The following is a 17,387-nucleotide window of genomic DNA, read 5'->3' on the forward strand; positions in this document are numbered from 1 at the left end:
TTCACACTCCATCACTTTAAGCTGTTATTGCTAATTATGATAAATAATGGATCATGTGCAGGTCATGCTTGACCTCTTGACCCCATCTTACCCCGGTCATTGACAGGGGGGTCAATCAGTTGACCCCAGTCAAGTCTAAGGGATCAAGCCTTGACCCCTACATCACTGCGTGACACGACACGTCACTCATGGTCCTGGTCAAACTCCTCCACAGCCTTTCTTCGAGCATTAAGAGGGCCTTCATCATAGGGTGGAATTTTGTGTCATGTTTTGATCACTAACATGTGTTCGATCATGATGCAATCACACAGTATTGAAACTCCACAATCTTAATTGCCCCTAACACCCTATGACAGCTGCAACAAATCATGTGTAAACAACGGAGTGATGGCATCATATTTCTCCATAAAGTAGTACCATATGCTGAAGGTTGTAGAATTACAATAGGGTCAGTGGCATTAAACGTTTCGCACAGGTCCCAAGCTCCTATTCTGACTATTCTATGATTACCATGCCTCTACAACACGCTGTGCTGCTGACTCTGGAAGATATCAGAAAGAAGACCTTAACGAAGCTTGGCTGTGATCCATGTCTTTGGCAAGCACAAGTTTTGAGAGTAGACATCCAATGAGATCCCATAGCTCTGGGGCCAACTCCTCCATTGCGACAGCCATGTCCTCAACATGAAAGCTCTGAATCTGCTCAGCGCTGCTTCAAAAGGCATTGAGATGCCAGCCATTGCTTGTGTGTACAAGGCACTCAACAGACTTCAAGTAGTACCCCTTCGTGGCATCATGTGCCCATGTTTGTGTTATTTGGAATGTTCGTCTGTTCCGCAAAAAAGCGGCAAGGATTTTATGTGTGTTTACTGCCAGATCATCGAGAGATTGATGGCTTTCGAAGCCTCTGTGTGATAGAAGAGCAACCAGAAGCTCAGAGAGAGATGTACAATTTTGTTGAAACATGTGCAACAATGCACTGATAGTTGAGGCTGTGAGCATTGCTGGAGAACAACAGTGTACTATCATTGGCCCTGCAATGCAACTGCGACAGTAATGCAATTCACATTCTCTGGAGCTTTCCTCATCCCACAAAAATCTGGAAAATGCACTGTATATGACTGTAACCATGACAAATATGTCTACTGAGTTCTGTGTCCTTCAGTCGAGGAATGGACAAATAATAGGCAGATCATGGCCTGCATGCTCAAAATGTGGGATTAATCAGGCTTCGGCTCACTGCAGTCCATATCCGATATCTTTGGTCAGTTGGTCATAGGTTGGCATAAGGTCAAAGAAGATACCTTAAATTTTCCGAGGCCTTTGAGCCCCAGGATAGATCTCTGGAGAGAGAGAACGGGAGAAATGAGCATCAGCATGACAAAGTTGCCACAGAGGACCTCCGGATCTGAACTCCACCAGACGCCATCACATGGCAGCACTGTTCCTGACGCTGGCATGCCACAATTCACACTCATCAGATCAGCATGCTGGACAGAATGTGAAATACGGCATTCCGGCAAAGTGACTGATTGTGTGACATCACCTTGGAGAAAGGTTGCATTGCTCATCAGCAAAAGTGTCAAAATTGTGTGAGGCCCTTGCAAGGCCTCACAAGTCCTACAAGGCTTGTATTTCACTTCCCAGCCACAGGTTTTCGACCTCGATTTGTTGCATGGCATTGCAAGATTACCACAAGGCTTGCAAGGTTACTGCGAGGCTTGGGAGAATGGCCAGGCTTGCAGGGCCTTATATTACAATTCTCAGGCTTGCAAGACCATTGTTAATAGTGTTTGTATATTAATATTTACTATAGCAGGCAATACATGGTGCAATAATAATACATGAGAGGTGCATCATCAAGTGCTGGACGAGCTCTGATGACCCCAAAGGCATGTGTCTATGAAGGGACGATGCAGAGCACATGCTGAAATGGGAAAAGAAATGCTCCAACGACCCCAAGACACACGCCTATAAATGGATGATGCAGAACATACGCATAAATGGGAGGAGAAAAGCCTCAGTGATTCTGAAGGCATGCACCTCTGAATGAATGATGCTGAACATATGCTGAAAAAAGGGAGGTGAAATGCTCTGATGATCCTGAAGGTATGCACCTGCAAGATGGGAGGAGAAATGCTCCTACGATCCTGAACGTACGCACCTGTAAATGGACGACACGGAGAAATGCTCTGATAGATAATGAGGGATGGACGTGCACTCCATGATATGAAAGGGATGGCCTGCTCCCAATGAATGAGTGAGAGAAAACACTCTAACAGATGATTCGAAGAGACGGTTCGATGAACGAGGTAGAGAAACACATCAACGGACGAAGTTAAAACAACATGCAATATGTTCTGATGTTTTCCGTAGATGAAGGACTCACAACTTCAGTGACCTGGGCTGCCTCATCTTTGCAGCAAGAGTTCTGCACAACGTGAACTTTGCTGGGTGGGCTGGCATTCTCAATGATGGGTTAAGAAGGGAATGATGTCACAGAACAGTCCAGAAAGCAGCTGCATTATATGGCATCAAGATACATTCACAAACACATGTGTGCTGGATGTCCGATGAAGGCCCGGTGGACTCACAGAAAAACAACAATGGTGAGAGTTTCCTTTGGGCCGATGATGCACACCTCAATGGCCAGCGAGGTTCCAAAGGATGCACAAGTTTGGTGGTCAGCATTAACGAGGGCACCCATCAACAAGGACACATAAGGATGGTCGGCCACTGCAGATGACTGTATGTGTGTGTATGTAATGTCAGTAGCCCATCCACGTGCATATGAGACAGGACAGCAGTGTGGGTGCAGTCGTTGCCAGCACGGGGGGCATTCTTCGGACGTTGTGATTGAAAATAGGATATGGATTGGCATTGAAGCGAGTTTGAGGGAGGTCAGTTGGATCTTCAAGCCATGATCCCCAACTAAGTCAGAAGAATGTTCATGCCATAGAGAAAAAGCTCCTGCTTGACGAGCTCAACATGTTGTTGACTTCTTAAGTGGATATATGCGTGCTGGTAAGCACCTGCATGACCTTCAAGAAAGCCTCTCGCAAGGATGAAAAAACATGCCATGAATCAATCCCGTAAGCCGGGCTGCATTAGCAAGGTTCACGGTAGGGATCTCAGCGGCATTCTCTGTCAACTCAGTGCTGGCAAGAAGTTCGTTGTCCTCATAGTTGAAGAAATACTCATCTTCTGAAACAGTCTCACCGCCAAGTGCACGTCCATTCACTCTGGATGTGTTGAGTGTAGCGAGCTCCTCATTTACATGTTCGATAGTTGCTGCTGGAGTGCAGCCTTGAGCAGACTTTCCTCCAGTGCCCTGCAGCCTTGCTCCTGGGTCGAGGTACTCTCAGGTATAGTATGGGTGTAATAAAATGAGGAACGATAAAAAACAGCGAAGAACAGCTCGAAACAAAGAATCTGTGAGACAAGCGGGTAGTGAGATCATGGCGAGGAGAAGAGACACAGCGCGTATATCAGATGAGCGCGTCTCTTCTTCGCCCACCTGCTTAGTAAGCAAGTGTTCGGCCCGGCGCTTGTTCCTCGTCCTGGTCCTGAACTTCATGCTGACAATATCAACCTTAGAATGCGGGATTGGTACTCGCTGAGCTGCATAGCCAATGAGGGTATTCCTTGATCCCTGCCTGGCTGGTTTGTGAGAGGACAGATACAAATGTATATTGATTCAATAATTTATAGTAGATACTCTATGAGATCGTTTGTGGACCTTCACCCGCTGATAGAAGGGCCTCAGAGTGCGTCAATAATTTCTAGCTCCCTCCGAGACTGGTGGTTAACTCTACAAGAGCTTTGGCAGACATATATGACCCTTATAAGATAAAACAAGGCTCGTTCGCATAGCACCAGTGTTGCACAAGCCTGGTGAAAAATCACCAGGCTCGTGGCCCTCTCACAATGTCAGAACAAGCCTTGCAGTCACCTTGCAAGTAACCTGCAAGCCTTGCGCATGCTTATGAGGGTCACCAGCACTTGCAAGGACCTCACGCAATTTCGACACTTTTGCTGATGCTGTTTGTCACAGTATTAAGTGGCACCTTTCTTTTTACACCATTAAAAGTTCTCATTTGAGTGGTTATTCGGACGCCAACCTTCATATTGGTCTCACAAAGTGAATACTTAGATAAACAGCACAATACCATCACATACATTGCGAATATGACTGTGTCTACCACATGACCACCAAGCGCCCATGATTCAGCCACCCAGTCACGTGACACTGGCCACTTGCGCTATTCAGAAGTTATCAGGTGTTGGTCACGTGACACCAGGCCACTTGCCCAGAATGGAACTCTTTGGCCCACAATAGGCTTACCCGTGCTCATTAGACCATCAAGCTAGCAAGCACCCAATTCACTGCTCAATAGCAGCATCAACTACATGGCTGCCAAATAGTAGCACCAGCATTAGAATATGCGCTATGGCAGAACCCCCATTAGCCACTCAATAAGTGGCACCACTTCAGCTACTCAAATAGTGACACCACCTTCAGGCAATTATCTCATTGGGTAAAGTAGGATTACCTTGGCGTATCCATGGCCTTTATAGATAGTTGCTATAGCAAAGTCCAGAACCATTACTGGTTTTGGCAATATGCTCACATGTAGACAGGACAGGACCCCAGTAAGTACACCATAGTTAGGGTACCCAGGGTCCACCACCACATGTATATAAGCACATGAGGATCTAAGGGAAGACCTTAAATTCATTCACCTATTATATGCGGCCTAACAAGCCAATTCACCCCTTGTTGTGAGCATAAGGCTAAGGGCCCTTTGAGCCCCTTTTTTAGGCTGCATGTCACTGCATGCCTGGTTTGACCCTTCCTGGGCATACCCCTTTTTTGTGCAGGTCACTGGACGCTGGCAAGCACCTTGCTGCCATTTCCTTGCCTTAGGGCACAGGATCTAATGCGCCGTGACACTGTTGCAGTCCTTGTTGCCTTCCTGTATCATGAACATCGCAAGATTGCAGTGTGAAAAAAATTCAGAAGATACATTAGAAGCATAGCTATTCATTGAAATCGCTCCGGAGTCAATCTGATGACTTTATAGACCACAGGAACTTAAAAGGTCAAAAAGTTGCATTAGAGAGCCAATGTTAGTAATGACGTCCAAAGAAATTACGAGAGTGGGCGCCTATATAATAATAAATGGGGTTGCTCAATTGGGAAGGCTCACTCCTGTGCTCCGTTGTTTACACATGATTTGTTGCAGCCGTCGTAGGGAGTGGGGGGCGATTAAGATTGTGGAGTTTGAAATGAGTCGGAGTATGAAAATGTGGCTGAAGGGTGGCTGAGATGTGGCACAGTCCTACCTGCCCTTAGTATTCAGACCCCCCAAACTCCCGAAGTAAGGCTGTGGAGGAGCCTGGGTCCTAGCCCGATGGCGCTGCAAGAGCCACGGCTCAAGGCATTATGAACTCAGTCATAAAGTGCGAAATATATGACTGAATTCTGATAGTAGTAGGACAGTGTCTGTGTCTGCAAGGCGACTCGGAACTGGTCTCAGAATGCATCGAAAGTGAGCTAGCTTATTACTGCATCTGCTGACTTGTACATCTCCAAATCCCTCCACTCAATGAATAACGGTCCTCTCGTTGCGCTATTAATTTAAAAGTCGTCGCCTACAGTGTATATAACTTCCAGTGGTCGAAATTGGAAGCGCTCCACAGGTCAACCTTTAGGAGTCTTGAAGCTCTTCGCATTGCGCACCGCGAGATGCTGCGGCACAACATCCAGTTGGCGTGCCGAACTGGTACTCTCTCGATATGCACGTCGTAGCTCTTTCCAGTTGAAGTCCATGTATTTTACTATGATATTCAATACATTCGTCGCTAAAAACTATCCTGCACTCTACCCGCAGGAACAAGGGTCAATCCACACTTGTTTGAAGTACGTCTGACCGTAAGCTGAGCGATCACATTCGCATTGAACGACATGCGTACAGTGAATGAAGGATATTTCAGACACACTGGTATCGAGACCACACCGTCGCTACAGAAGACGTATCACAGTCTTTCGATCAGGATGATTCCCCAAAACGTTCCGCAATTCTTCTACCCATTCTCTTCCATGCTTCGCGGACCGCATGTCAAACCACAAAACAAGCATCTGTAAAGGACAACCGACCGCAGCGCGCGCCTCCAGAAACTGCAGGAGATCGGACACTGTGATCTTTACGTCGAGGTCGCCATCACGAATGTCAAGGGATAAGGTCTTGAGCGCTGGCCAAGGAATATTTCCTAGATCGGCCGTAAGAGCGGTACCGAGAATGAAGAGGACTTCTTCAGTGATGTAACTGACGTGGACGCGCTGTAGCTCTGGTAATCGAGTAAATGCGATCCTCCAGTCATCGTTGGTGAAACCTTCTGGGCTGCAAGAAAGGTGAAGTTCTCGGATAGGTGACTTGTAGAACACTTCCACGCAAGCCATCCAAACGGTAGAACATGACCATCGATCCGTCATACATGACAGATCAATATCTATCACGGGGTGCTGGGATGTGGTACGTGGGTCATTTTGATGGTTGTATGCCTTCAGATGCCAAGAAAGGGGGTGGAAAATCAAATCGAGGCTTTGAACATTGATGCAACTTGACTTCAGGTGGTACAGGATGTCATAGCAGGCCCTGGGACGCGTAGCGATGATGAAGCACACGTTAAGATCAGTGTATATTTCACAATGTCTGAGTCATGGAAGAGACAGCTGGACGATGAAATCAACGACGACAGGGGTACAACATCCATGGAGGGCCAACGTGTGCAAGTTGTTGAGCTGTAGGACATGAATAGGTTCAGGATCTCCCATCCTGTCATTGCAACTTAGCCTCGGTATGTGCAACGACTCCAAATTGTGGCAGCATTCCAGTTTCGCGAGTAGATCTCTGATGGGATATATGTACACCTCCCCTGGCCCAAGCGAAAGATGTGACAAGTGTAGGAGCGCAGAAGTCCAGCGAAGATTGTTCCACTCTGTGTGGAGGACATGCAACAGAGGAAAGCGTCGAGGAAACACGGGGAAGTCTCTCCATTCACCAAGATCAAGTTCTTGTAGTTCGGAAAACTTTCTCAAACCAGACCAGAGCTCCCCGCTGACCATCATAAATCTCTTGCTGTGAGCTGAGCCTCGAATCATACTCCATCCACTCAGACGTAGATGTGTGATGCGACTTGTCTCTGGAACGAGCAGATCGATCGCGCGCAGTAGGATATGTTTGGACTTGACCGGTGAGCAGTTGATTTGGACGTCAAGGGGCGCTATGCTTGAACGCGCCAAGAACGCCGGCAGCCAGCTCAGCAAGGCTCTATCCCATCGATCGATGTTCACGACAGTCCATAAGGTTGGGGTCAAAAGTGCAATTGACCGCCATTGAACGCATACGTGCGTCAGGCAGATGACTGAGAATACGGATTCGGACCGCTGTTGGAGAACCGGGTTGCCTCTGACTAGGCAGAAAATATTTGTCGTTATCTCCGGCGGCAAGCGATGAACGGGCGTTTCGAGGGATATCATTTTCGTTGAGCGCAGAGACCCATCACAGCCTGACGCTTGTGCATGGCTGCAAGAGGTGGATATGTCAAGCGTAGCATGTGATCAGTGCACTAACTATGCCTCGAATGCTAAGTAGTTGCAGACTGACCTGTCCTCCATATTCACCGTTACTGGATACTGCGTAGCACTTGCTCCAAGTTCGTTTCGTTGTCCAAAACAGAAGTCCGGCGGAAGTCACTCCTGAGAGCACGGTCAGCTTACAAGAACGTGATTTGGCAGCCTCGTCATCACCTTCGTTATAATAACAGAGCGAAGTCACTGAGTTGCGGACGTTGTCGCTGGATAGACGTCAGACAGTGAACGTCTGTACGATCGTGGTTGAGAAGGGAGCTTCCTGGACAGAGCAAGGCTGCTTGCTCCGTGATATCGTGCAGGGATGGGAATTTGCACGATGACGTGTTTTTCCGCTCGTCTTCACCTTGGCATCTTGGCGCTGCTCGCATCAACGCTTTTCGAGTGGCCGGCAGGGTCATCCAGAAGTCGGCTAGAGTAAGTATTGCATTGCTTCGACCGATGGCGATATGGCGGAGCGAATGCGTGACACTGGCGAGGTGCTTAGTAGGCGCTTGCTTAACGATTATAATTGATCATGAATTTGGTTCTCTTCGACTTTCGCAGCGTTGATGCGGCGTACGGCGTAGACCATCTCAGCTGCAGGCTCACGTACTATTGAGCGTTGAGCGTTAATCGAGATAGGAGGACCGCCTCTCAGCACTGCTTGTGCCTCCACGTCACGCCTATTCTCCTCGACCGACATCAGCATTGCACTCGTTCCCTCGGAGAGCGCGCTACCCCTGGCACAATCGACCAACCTGACGGTGAGCACCTTATGCGGGCCACATTGACTCGCCACATATATGTTATTTATAGCATCGCGAGATCAAAAAATATCAGCCTTCGAAAGTCACTGAGCTGAAACGGTCGAGACACTTAATGGAGAAGTTAGAGCATTCGCTTCAAGCATCCGACCAGGACGCTGTATCCATCCGCCACATCCCTGCCGACGTCCTCCGACTCGTATTCTCCGAATATGTGGACATCCCTGGAAATGCTCAGAGCCTGCTTCGAGCAACTAATCTCACAATGGTGTGTCACACTTGGCGAGCTATTGCGCTAGATACCGCGGAACTGTGGACGGAGATAAAATTGTTTCTCAATCAATACCTACCGCCACTCTCAGCAATATCAACAGTTCTCGCTCTATCACGTCGACAGCCTATTGACATCTATTTGCGGATAGATGGACACTCAAGAAGGCCCGGTCATGCATACTGGTGTAAAGTTATCGAATTGGTGTGGGAGCATCAAGAGCGGTGGAGATCTTTCGATCTCGACTACTTCTACGATCCTCACAGGTCGGAAGGCATGGATCTGAAATTACAGGGAACCTTGCCTTACCTACGCTTTCTTCAGTGCAACTTCCAAAGTGATGGGATTACCGGAGGAGACCACGAGATTTCGATCAGTGTTCACAATTTTGTGGCGCCAAGAGTGCACGACTTGACCCTTGGTCGCTACGTCAACAGGATCTTCACGCCGACGGATTTAAGCCATTCATTCCTTTCACTCGAATCCCTCCTTCTCGATTCCCCACATCATCGAAGGGAAAGCCGCGTCGAGATATTGAGAGCACTGGCACACCTACCCAAGCTGCAAGTTCTCCAGCTCGTCAGCGATGGTGGCGGAGACTCTCCCACGACGCAGTTTGATCCCAGCTCCCCGATTTGTTTGTCATCCCTCAGAGAGTTCACCATCACATCATCCGGGAAGTCAGCGATCACTGAATGGCTGGCCATATTTCGGGCTCCAAGTTTGATGACTATCGCAATTTCATCTTGTTCCAAGGTGGGGACGCGGGGCATTGGCACATTCAATGTGCGGTTCCCATCGTTGCGCACGATGTACTTCGACATACGCTATCAAATCGAGCCAATTATCGGGTATGCCGAATTGTCAAGATACGCACCAGTTATAGAGTTCGAAATCGGCGGAGATTGGAACCTCATGTACTTGATGCGAATTTTGAGGCAAAAGCAGAATGGCACATATCTCTATCCTTCATTATATCGACTGGAGATTCACTCTTCGCTCCACCTGGGACAGTATCCCATCGACAATGCCTCAATAGAAGCTTTGTGCAATTTCGTCAAGACACGTTCGTGGATGAGAGCTCGGAGGAAACATGGTAATATTGATACATTTGGTGCCACACTTCGAGAAGTGCATATACGGATCTCTGGGGATATGACACAGTCGCTGAGGGAGTGGTTCGAGAGGAACTTGGTATCCTTCACCTGCTCATCAACGATACTGCAAGATCTGCAAATGGACTCTGTGAGACTGGTACGCATGCTATCAAATAGCGTCAACATGTGTATGTACTGATGCTTTTGTTATGCAGGTGAATGGCGAGGAGGAATGATGCGGGATGGAGAATATTGGATTACACTCTGTGTTGTCTGTCTATGGTGGGTCATGCGAAGGCTATGGGATCACATTCATGTTGCTCAGTCGCTTTTCGATGTCATTACATATCCCTAGCTGATACCAGAAGAGAACTCATTACCACCAACTTTCAAGAGTCAAGCGCTTATGTCGTAGGGACCTTCATAACCATGCGAAGGGGCGAACACGGCGACAACAATACATCTGTATTCAGTAGTTCTCAAGTACACTGGAAATATATAACCTTACACACATACAATCCTCCGTGGCTGCCCTCGTCCTCTGATCTGCGACATTTGCTAATGCCGCGACCCCTCTTCAAACGGGTTCTCCACAAACTCCAGCTCATCCTCGCTATCTTGACGCCGCGGTATCGTAGGCTGCTGCGGGGTCAGGAGAGAAACGGGTCGCTTGGGAAGCAAGCCCAATTTCGCTATCAAGCGACCGAAAGAACATGAGCATGCGGCCGAATGATAGTAGAGAACCTCGGAATAGTATCGAAACACGTACCCGCATTGATAGGACTTGCACTTGATGTGGACGGCGGGCGCGGCGTCTCGCCCGACGGAGGCTGAGATGAGATGGACGGCCGGTTGACAGCAGCGGGAGGGCTCGATGGGCGAGCGCCCGCGGCTGCGGGAGGAGGTGTCGATGTGGGCGCAATCGGTTCACCTACGGCGCATTGCCTCAGCGACTTGCGTCGTGAGCGCATGATCCATCGACTCACTCGAGGCTGCATCGTAGCCCTTGACATAATCCCGCGTCAGCCCGTAGCTGCTGTTGTCGCGCAATGATATTGGCGGTGGCGTGCGAGAATCCTCGCGTGCCTTAGCATAGTAATCCTGATTATAGGCCTCGGTCGCTGTGTGCCGATCGAGCGGTGCGGGAGATGTTGCACCCCATTGCGGGTTCTGAGGTGAAGTGGAGGGCTGTCCAGAACTAATCGTAGGAGGGGATGAATCCAAAAGGTCGAATTAGGTTTAGTGATGATCAGCGATTTCTGGTCTCCACGTAGATACGTAACAACTCACCGTTGCTGATTCTGCTGTTGGTTATATTCGTTGATCTTCGCCTTTGCCTTCGAGACAATCGAACTGAACGTGCGTTTCCCACCTAAGATCACGTATGACAGAGAAGTCAGCGACTAGCATGCTTCTGCGAATAGGAAGACGCGAAGACCGGGATAGTTAAATGGAAGGGCATGCCTGCCGTGTGCCGAGTGCCCGCTCTACGTAAGCTAACGGGAGAACACTCACTTTCCGCCATCCGACCGAGCGTCGCCTGCAGTTCCTGAAAGTCTCCATGTTCAGTTCCAGTGGCATTCAGCTGTTGTTGCGGGTGAGACGGAGTGCCCTGTCTAGGCTGATATGGGAGGTCTCCTCGGTGAGGCCACGACTGTCCCCTGGCACGCGGTGCCTGTTGCTGGTCCTCCAACGCCAATTGGCGGGCGAGCTGCTCATCTAGCGCCAAGTCGTGGTGCACCTGCGGATGCCCAAGGCAACGATTAGTACCTCGGGCATGTGGCGCGCTGAAACAAGGCGGGACATACGGGGGCGGGGGCTGCAGTCGAGACGTAATCCGGGTCGCTCATGCCTAACAAGACATCGATCGCGCGTTCCTGGTCACCGCCCACGGACTCGAGAACGGACTGCCTGGAAGTATGAAGCGGGGAAGTCAGCAATGACTAGATCGAGTATGCTACCGCGTTGCAAGAAATCGGAGGCACGACATACAGGACAGCTGCGTCAAAGTCAGGAAACATGGCGCGCAATGCAGCAACCTCCGGGGATTCGTTCTCCTCCTGCAGTGCTGGCGCAGAGACGCGTTCATGCATATTCGGTGGGATGGATGCAGTTTCAGATTCAGGTCGCGGAGGCAGAGAAGGGGTTTCCTCGTCTTGTCCGGGAGCACTCAGATCGAGTGCGTCTGTTCCTTCATTTCCGACGTTGTGCAACTCCTCTACGACGTGATGGGCGGTAGATTAGTGCATGACCGCAAAGTGCGATTGGTGCACGGCATACCGTGTGCCTCATGGTGCACTGCACCACCCTCCTGCAGGTGCGCCTGGTTTGACGGGTCGTCGCTTGTAGACATAGCAGCAGCAGCGGTAGCAGTAACAATCAAAGTGGACACGAGGCGGTCGGTATAGGTGACTGAGGGATGCTAGAGTCGGTCGTTGACTCGTTTGCGGTGCACTGCGCGACTGATCACACTGCGCGCAGCGGCACCGGCACTCTCCGCAAATGTCTCACCCGCCCATTGTGCGCATGAAACTTTCGGCCACTGCAGTCCGGCTCGCGCGCAACCTAAGTCGAGAGAGCGGGCAGCTAGACAACATGCACTCTGAAACCTAGACGACTCTGCAAAAAGCCGTCGATGCACAGACATGCGTCGGATGCTGCTCCGGTAGCGGGGCCACGTGGCGTTTCTCAGCTAGCCTGAAACGGCAGCCGAGGAATTGATTGAGGTTACCTTTTCTGCTTATCCTTGTCCTCTCTCGGGACCGTCCCGTGGTTTGCCCAGCTGTGTCTCTTCCAGACATAGCGCACACGCAAATGGTTTATCCGGGAACGCGGAAGCAGAACGCGTCCCCATCGGTATGGTCGAGGGCGAGGACCCACAATCACCTACATCTGGTCACCCGAGATACCGATGCCAGCGGTCTGCATGCCTCTGCTATTGTACTTTCGATTGCCGGTATCTATGTGCTCCAGCATGTCGACCGTCGGTGAAGTGGCGTCCTAGTGCTGAGCCACCAGCTCAGTTGGAAGTCGTGCTCTATAAGAAGCATCCCGAGACATCATGATGTCCAATCACACATCTATAAGGGAGCGCTCTCCCGGCTCGCTCGTTTCTTAGACTCCTTCACCAGACATGGCTCTGAAGAAGTACTTGTCAACCTTCCTTCGTCGTCGTCGTTCCTCCTCGTCCACCGAATCACCTCTTGAGGCGCGCCTCGATGAGCTGCGACAATTCTGGAAAGCAACATTCCAGGAGTCGCTGAGTCGAGGCGACGAATATAGAGCGGCTGCTACCATGCATCTCCGTCGCTCGCAAGAGGTGCTCTCTGGCGCGGATATGTGGCACTTGCAGACGATGCACGACGGGTAAGTCGCCTGCGCTCATCGCTTAGCTTGCGCTTCTGAACACTTCACATCCGAAAGGCTCGTCGTGGAGAGGGAGGAATTGTCAGACTTTGCGCAGTCTCCCGAGAGACTGAGCTTCGATATTGTATCGAGAGCTTCCCACTACAAATCCCGTGCAAAGTCTCTCTACACGGAGGTTAGGGTGAGTTGCACCCCGAGAGCCATTCCATGTCTCAAGCTGAAGTTCATCATGGTCTCTCTAGGAGGTTGTTCGGCGGTCTCAGACCAGCCTCGAGGCAGTTCAAACTCAATCCGAGCATTTGGATCAGGAATCCCGTGTCCCAGGTACGACTTCTCCTCGTATTGGTCATGCCGGTGAGCGCGGTTTACGGATATCTGCGAGGATAGTTCACGCATGCTCAAATTCGCTTGCTTGACAGTTGACATTGAAAGGGAGCACATCGAGTCTCCATGCCAGGGGCGGAGTCAAAGCGGCAGCATTGACCACGCGGTTCCTGAACTTTGCAATTCTCCGACGGATTCAGAATTGTCGTCTATGTACGCATGCCAGGAGAGGCTGTCCGGGCCAGAGATGCCGCAGTCGGCTATTACCGACTACTTCGACGAGCCGCCGCTCTACTGCCCGTGGGACCCCCTTACGGTTGAAAACGACTTCTCTGGTTACTATCAATGTACGCTCCTCCTCACCACGTGAAGCCGATCTGACCGATGTACCTCTTTCAGCTGAAGGAGCTGTGCGTACTGCTGCACCTCGTGGACATCAAGTCCTAGACGGTCGCAATCTGTGCTTCCGAACTTCTGTTCAGTGCCCAACTTGCTATCGTTATCCTCTGTCGTTGCAGCTCCCACCTGTTCATCTCGGTTCCCATGACCGTCATTCCGTGCAATCAGGCTACTCGGAAGTGTCCGGATTGTCGTTGGGACCGGCCACCCCTCGTTCCTCGCCTCAGTCTTCGGTGCCTTCGCAGGACCTCTCGTCATCTCCGAACTTCCTCAAAACGCTCGATGAAGCGCTAAGGGGCCTTGATACGCCTCTTCAGGGTAAGTGTTACATCTTCAATCATTGTTTGATGAGAAGCTGATTTCCTGCTGCTCAGTTCCGGCGGCCGGGTCGACGCTGTCTTCCGTCTCAGTCGGTCAACGGTCTCCTGCTATCATGGTAGATCCATACGTCCCATCTCCGTTGCCCGAACGTAGCGTTGTCCGGATGGTCTCGGCTGGCGCCCGAGGCATGCCTGCCAATCCTACGACCTTGCCTTTCCGTCCCATCCCCGACTTGCGTCGGTCGATCTCCCAGCCGCTCCTTACCTCGCGCCGAGCGCGCACGCGGCCCATGCTCACCAAGGAGGCCTTAGCCCAGCTGAGCTCCTTCACGAGTGAATTGAGCTCATCTGTTACGCCTCTTAGCGATGATGGATATGACGATGATGATGATCATGACCTTTTGAATGACGATTGCACCGTGGAGGTCGCATCTGTTGTTGTTCAGCCGTACGGGCATTCACGAACTAACACTGTTGACCTTTCATTCAATTATATATGATATCTTGTGATATGCAGCTTATCTCTTTGAGGGGCATCCGTACCCTAGTTCTGTTATCAGCGCTCATAACCAACAAGCGCCGTCATTTCCGACTACTACTGTATCGATAGACTCTCTTCTCTACATGCTACTGTATCCCTATCACCTTCTGCGGTCTTGTCAATAGGTTGAATATATCATCCGTGCTATAGCTATACGATCGCGGCACTGGGTCAGGGTCCGTTACATTACTAGAACGCCGAGGGCAATAGAAGAATGGCATTTATGATGACAAAGAGAATCTTCGCGACCAGCGGCAGATGTGTGATAATCTCTCACATAATTCCGGCCTTGGTCAATGCACATATGGTGATGCAACTGCGCGTGCAGACGCGGCAAGGGGGGAAGCAGCCGCAAACTCTCCTGTCTGGCCAACCATGAGCAAACCCACTAGCATCCCATCATCATCTAATCAGATTCCTGATGATCTTACGAAAGAGAAAGATTGAAACGTACCAATCAGTCCGAATAGACCCAAGATACTGCCGAACACCTCCACGATGAGAATCTTCACGAACAAGTCTGGGTCAGCTGCATCGGCCAGCGCGGCGGTTGAGCCTGTAATTCCGACGCAGACGCCGCAAAGGAGGTTGCATGCGCCTACTGTGAGGCCTCCCCAGAAGAGAGCGTAACCTTCGTGGATGAGCGTGAGCGCTCTGCAGGGAGTGCGGTTACAGACATCCTGTTACCTGTGAAGTAGTTCTCCCGAGTGTACAAATCCGACTCAGGCACGCTCGTAATTTTGGCGGAGTAGACGATGCCGATGATCTACTAGGAAGTGAGGAAAGCAGATCCAATCCGCAAGTGCAGACCTACCACGCCGTATATGGCGACGACTTCACAGAAGATGATACTGCAAGAGGATGCTCAGCCACCTCCGGACGGTCTGGCAAGAGGGGAAGCAGACATACCTAATCAAGTTCTTAGTCCGTATTCGCGGCGCCCTCACACCACCACCAAGAATCGACGCTCCAGTTACGAATATGCCCCTGCAAGTCAGGGCGTCGTACAACGTCATTGAATGTGGCTTTTGAGATGCAGCTGCGACTTACCACCCCGCACCAAGGACACTCAGTCCAATGCACAGGCCGATGCCTGTCGATGCCCAGGCATATGGGCTTGTCTCCTCCAGGAAGCGGCCGACATTGAATGCCTCACCGGAACCTGAGCGAGTCGCGCGGTGCACATGAGACGCGGCCTTATACGCTGACGCACTGAACCTCACCGGTGAATAGGAGGTATAGCGCGACCACCACCACGAGAAAGGTCGGTGGACCATACGTGTAGTATGAAGTGTAAAGCCCCATGGTGCAGGGCAGGTCCAAGCTAGGTGCTCGCCGTACATAGGCGGCTCCGCGCGCTCGGCAGTTCGCGAAGGCCATCAATAGCGAGCGTGTTTGTCGTTTGACCTATACTTGACGACTTCGCTATGCTATCATGTACCATTTGCTCAAGGGACTATACGAGTTTCTAATTAGGTCTGTCTGGCTAAGTCTAGCGATGAAGAACTTGAACCGATTCATCCAGGAAGGAAGAGTTCTCGGTGATCATCCTTGGACTTGACGGTGCTGGCAAGACGGTGCGAGTCTCCCGGTTTCATGCAATTGCTGGCTTCTTAACACCCTCTTCCCCACTCAGACGTTGCTGGAGAAGATTAAGACTCTTTATAATGACACTCCTGGTCTCGCGCCCGACAAGATAGCTCCTACCGTGGGGCAGAACAGTACGCGCTGATCATCACCGGCATGTCGCCTATGTTTGCTGAACAGTTCCCTCAGTGGGAAAGATCAGTTTGCCATCAACAATTCTCCAATTCTGGGACCTCGGTGGCCAGAGAGGCATTCGCTCGATCTGGCATAGATACTACGATGACTGTCATGCCGTCGTCTTCGTGATTGATGCGCAAGACCGGGAACGGCTGGGTGAAGGATGGGAGGTCTTCGGTGCGTGCATGCATTCAAGTCCGAGCAAGTACGATGTGCCAATGACACGGAAAGGGACTAGATTCTGTCCTGTCAGCACCGCAGATTCTCGGTGTCCCGCTGCTACTACTTGCCAACAAACAAGATAGTCCGCAGAGCATGTCTGTAGAAGAGATACGTACCAACTACGAGGAGTGGTATAGGAGCAAGCAGGACGCAGCCCGGCGGCGATATGGAGAAGAGGTGGAACTCGAACAACGCAGGGACCGCATCGCTAGTCTGGATGTCATGGGCATTTCAGCTCTAGAGGGGTATGTTAGCGTATCCTTGAATGCGAATTTTGTTGATGTCTTCACTGCAGCACCGGTGTACGCGCAGCTGTTGACTGGTTGTTCATTCGTGTCCAGAACAGTCGTCGGAGGTAAGAATCGGTGTTTAGGTGTCTCATTGTCACTCAATTGGCTTTTTCAGAGACGAGCAAAATGATGGCAGATAAACTATCTTCGACGTCCTTGGTCATATTGCTCTATCGCTCTGCTCGGTCCGGACACTGTTGATGGACCTATTCTCCTATGTTTTAGGATTGAACATTTCTGTACCCTTGCCGTGCGGGCGGTCTATTCAAGTAATGACAGCTACTGTTACGCCGTGTAGATTCATCATTCCCCTACCTTACATTATAGTTCTCTTGCAATTTGCGCACTCAATTTTAGTTTGTTAGTCAAAAACTGAAACCAAATCTAAAGATCT

At 50.5% G+C, this 17,387-nt stretch overlaps 6 protein-coding genes across 6 annotated transcripts; 3 read left to right on the forward strand and 3 right to left on the reverse strand.

The window, feature by feature from the left end:
* Nucleotides 1-6,720: 6,720 nt before the first annotated feature.
* Nucleotides 6,721-7,763, reverse strand: LAESUDRAFT_721242 (uncharacterized protein; the record flags this gene model as incomplete). The annotated part of the gene is made up of 2 exons (XM_040907980.1): nt 7,670-7,763; nt 6,721-7,588 (listed from the first exon to the last, which is right to left on the reverse strand). The coding sequence occupies exons 1-2, from the start codon at nt 7,678-7,680 to the stop codon at nt 6,721-6,723; spliced, it is 879 nt and encodes a 292-aa protein (XP_040768592.1). The 5' UTR covers nt 7,681-7,763.
* A 495-nt stretch (nt 7,764-8,258) lies between these two features.
* LAESUDRAFT_352814 (uncharacterized protein) lies at nt 8,259-10,233 on the forward strand. Its single transcript, XM_040902133.1, has 3 exons — nt 8,259-8,399; nt 8,452-9,924; nt 9,983-10,233. The coding sequence occupies exons 2-3, from the start codon at nt 8,515-8,517 to the stop codon at nt 10,001-10,003; spliced, it is 1,431 nt and encodes a 476-aa protein (XP_040768593.1). The 5' UTR covers nt 8,259-8,399; nt 8,452-8,514; the 3' UTR covers nt 10,004-10,233.
* A 141-nt stretch (nt 10,234-10,374) lies between these two features.
* Nucleotides 10,375-12,385, reverse strand: LAESUDRAFT_352773 (uncharacterized protein). Its single transcript, XM_040902132.1, has 6 exons — nt 12,048-12,385; nt 11,760-11,985; nt 11,576-11,678; nt 11,283-11,508; nt 11,058-11,139; nt 10,375-10,965 (listed from the first exon to the last, which is right to left on the reverse strand). The coding sequence occupies exons 1-6, from the start codon at nt 12,118-12,120 to the stop codon at nt 10,695-10,697; spliced, it is 981 nt and encodes a 326-aa protein (XP_040768594.1). The 5' UTR covers nt 12,121-12,385; the 3' UTR covers nt 10,375-10,694.
* Nucleotides 12,386-12,524: 139 nt separating this feature from the next.
* LAESUDRAFT_747468 (uncharacterized protein) lies at nt 12,525-14,676 on the forward strand (the record flags this gene model as incomplete). Its single annotated transcript, XM_040911472.1, has 6 exons — nt 12,525-13,133; nt 13,191-13,314; nt 13,376-13,487; nt 13,553-13,804; nt 13,857-14,174; nt 14,231-14,676. The coding sequence occupies exons 1-6, from the start codon at nt 12,901-12,903 to the stop codon at nt 14,674-14,676; spliced, it is 1,485 nt and encodes a 494-aa protein (XP_040768595.1). The 5' UTR covers nt 12,525-12,900.
* Nucleotides 14,677-15,010: 334 nt separating this feature from the next.
* Nucleotides 15,011-16,051, reverse strand: LAESUDRAFT_747469 (uncharacterized protein; the record flags this gene model as incomplete). Its single annotated transcript, XM_040911473.1, has 7 exons — nt 15,941-16,051; nt 15,768-15,879; nt 15,627-15,704; nt 15,532-15,568; nt 15,405-15,483; nt 15,172-15,348; nt 15,011-15,123 (listed from the first exon to the last, which is right to left on the reverse strand). The coding sequence occupies exons 1-7, from the start codon at nt 16,020-16,022 to the stop codon at nt 15,011-15,013; spliced, it is 678 nt and encodes a 225-aa protein (XP_040768596.1). The 5' UTR covers nt 16,023-16,051.
* Nucleotides 16,052-16,116: 65 nt separating this feature from the next.
* Nucleotides 16,117-17,373, forward strand: LAESUDRAFT_693261 (P-loop containing nucleoside triphosphate hydrolase protein). Its single transcript, XM_040906156.1, has 7 exons — nt 16,117-16,193; nt 16,243-16,294; nt 16,354-16,438; nt 16,494-16,658; nt 16,720-16,948; nt 16,999-17,058; nt 17,109-17,373. Exons 1-7 carry the CDS (start codon nt 16,153-16,155, stop codon nt 17,131-17,133), a joined length of 657 nt encoding a protein of 218 aa, XP_040768597.1. The 5' UTR covers nt 16,117-16,152; the 3' UTR covers nt 17,134-17,373.
* The last annotated feature ends 14 nt before the right edge of the window (nt 17,374-17,387 follow it).

This window comes from Laetiporus sulphureus (genome assembly GCF_001632365.1).
Source record: "Laetiporus sulphureus 93-53 unplaced genomic scaffold LAESUscaffold_4, whole genome shotgun sequence".
NCBI lineage: Eukaryota > Fungi > Basidiomycota > Agaricomycetes > Polyporales > Laetiporaceae > Laetiporus > Laetiporus sulphureus.

Excerpts from the sequence above, each read along its gene's own strand:
- LAESUDRAFT_352814 (XM_040902133.1), top strand. The coding sequence starts at position 8,515 with ATGGAGAAGTTAGAGCATTCGCTTCAAGCATCCGACCAGGACGCTGTA. Across the intron at positions 9,925-9,982 it reads AAATGGACTCTGTGAGACTG|GTGAATGGCGAGGAGGAATG; the intron begins GTACGCATGCTA and ends TTTGTTATGCAG.
- LAESUDRAFT_352773 (XM_040902132.1), bottom strand. The coding sequence starts at position 12,120 with ATGTCTACAAGCGACGACCCGTCAAACCAGGCGCACCTGCAGGAGGGT. Across the intron at positions 11,140-11,282 it reads GCTCGGTCGGATGGCGGAAA|GTGGGAAACGCACGTTCAGT; the intron begins GTGAGTGTTCTC and ends ACGTGATCTTAG. Across the intron at positions 10,966-11,057 it reads CAACAGCAGAATCAGCAACG|TTCTGGACAGCCCTCCACTT; the intron begins GTGAGTTGTTAC and ends TCCTACGATTAG.
- LAESUDRAFT_693261 (XM_040906156.1), top strand. The coding sequence starts at position 16,153 with ATGTACCATTTGCTCAAGGGACTATACGAGTTTCTAATTAG. Across the intron at positions 16,439-16,493 it reads TCCTACCGTGGGGCAGAACA|TGGGAAAGATCAGTTTGCCA; the intron begins GTACGCGCTGAT and ends CAGTTCCCTCAG. Across the intron at positions 17,059-17,108 it reads GTCCAGAACAGTCGTCGGAG|AGACGAGCAAAATGATGGCA; the intron begins GTAAGAATCGGT and ends TGGCTTTTTCAG.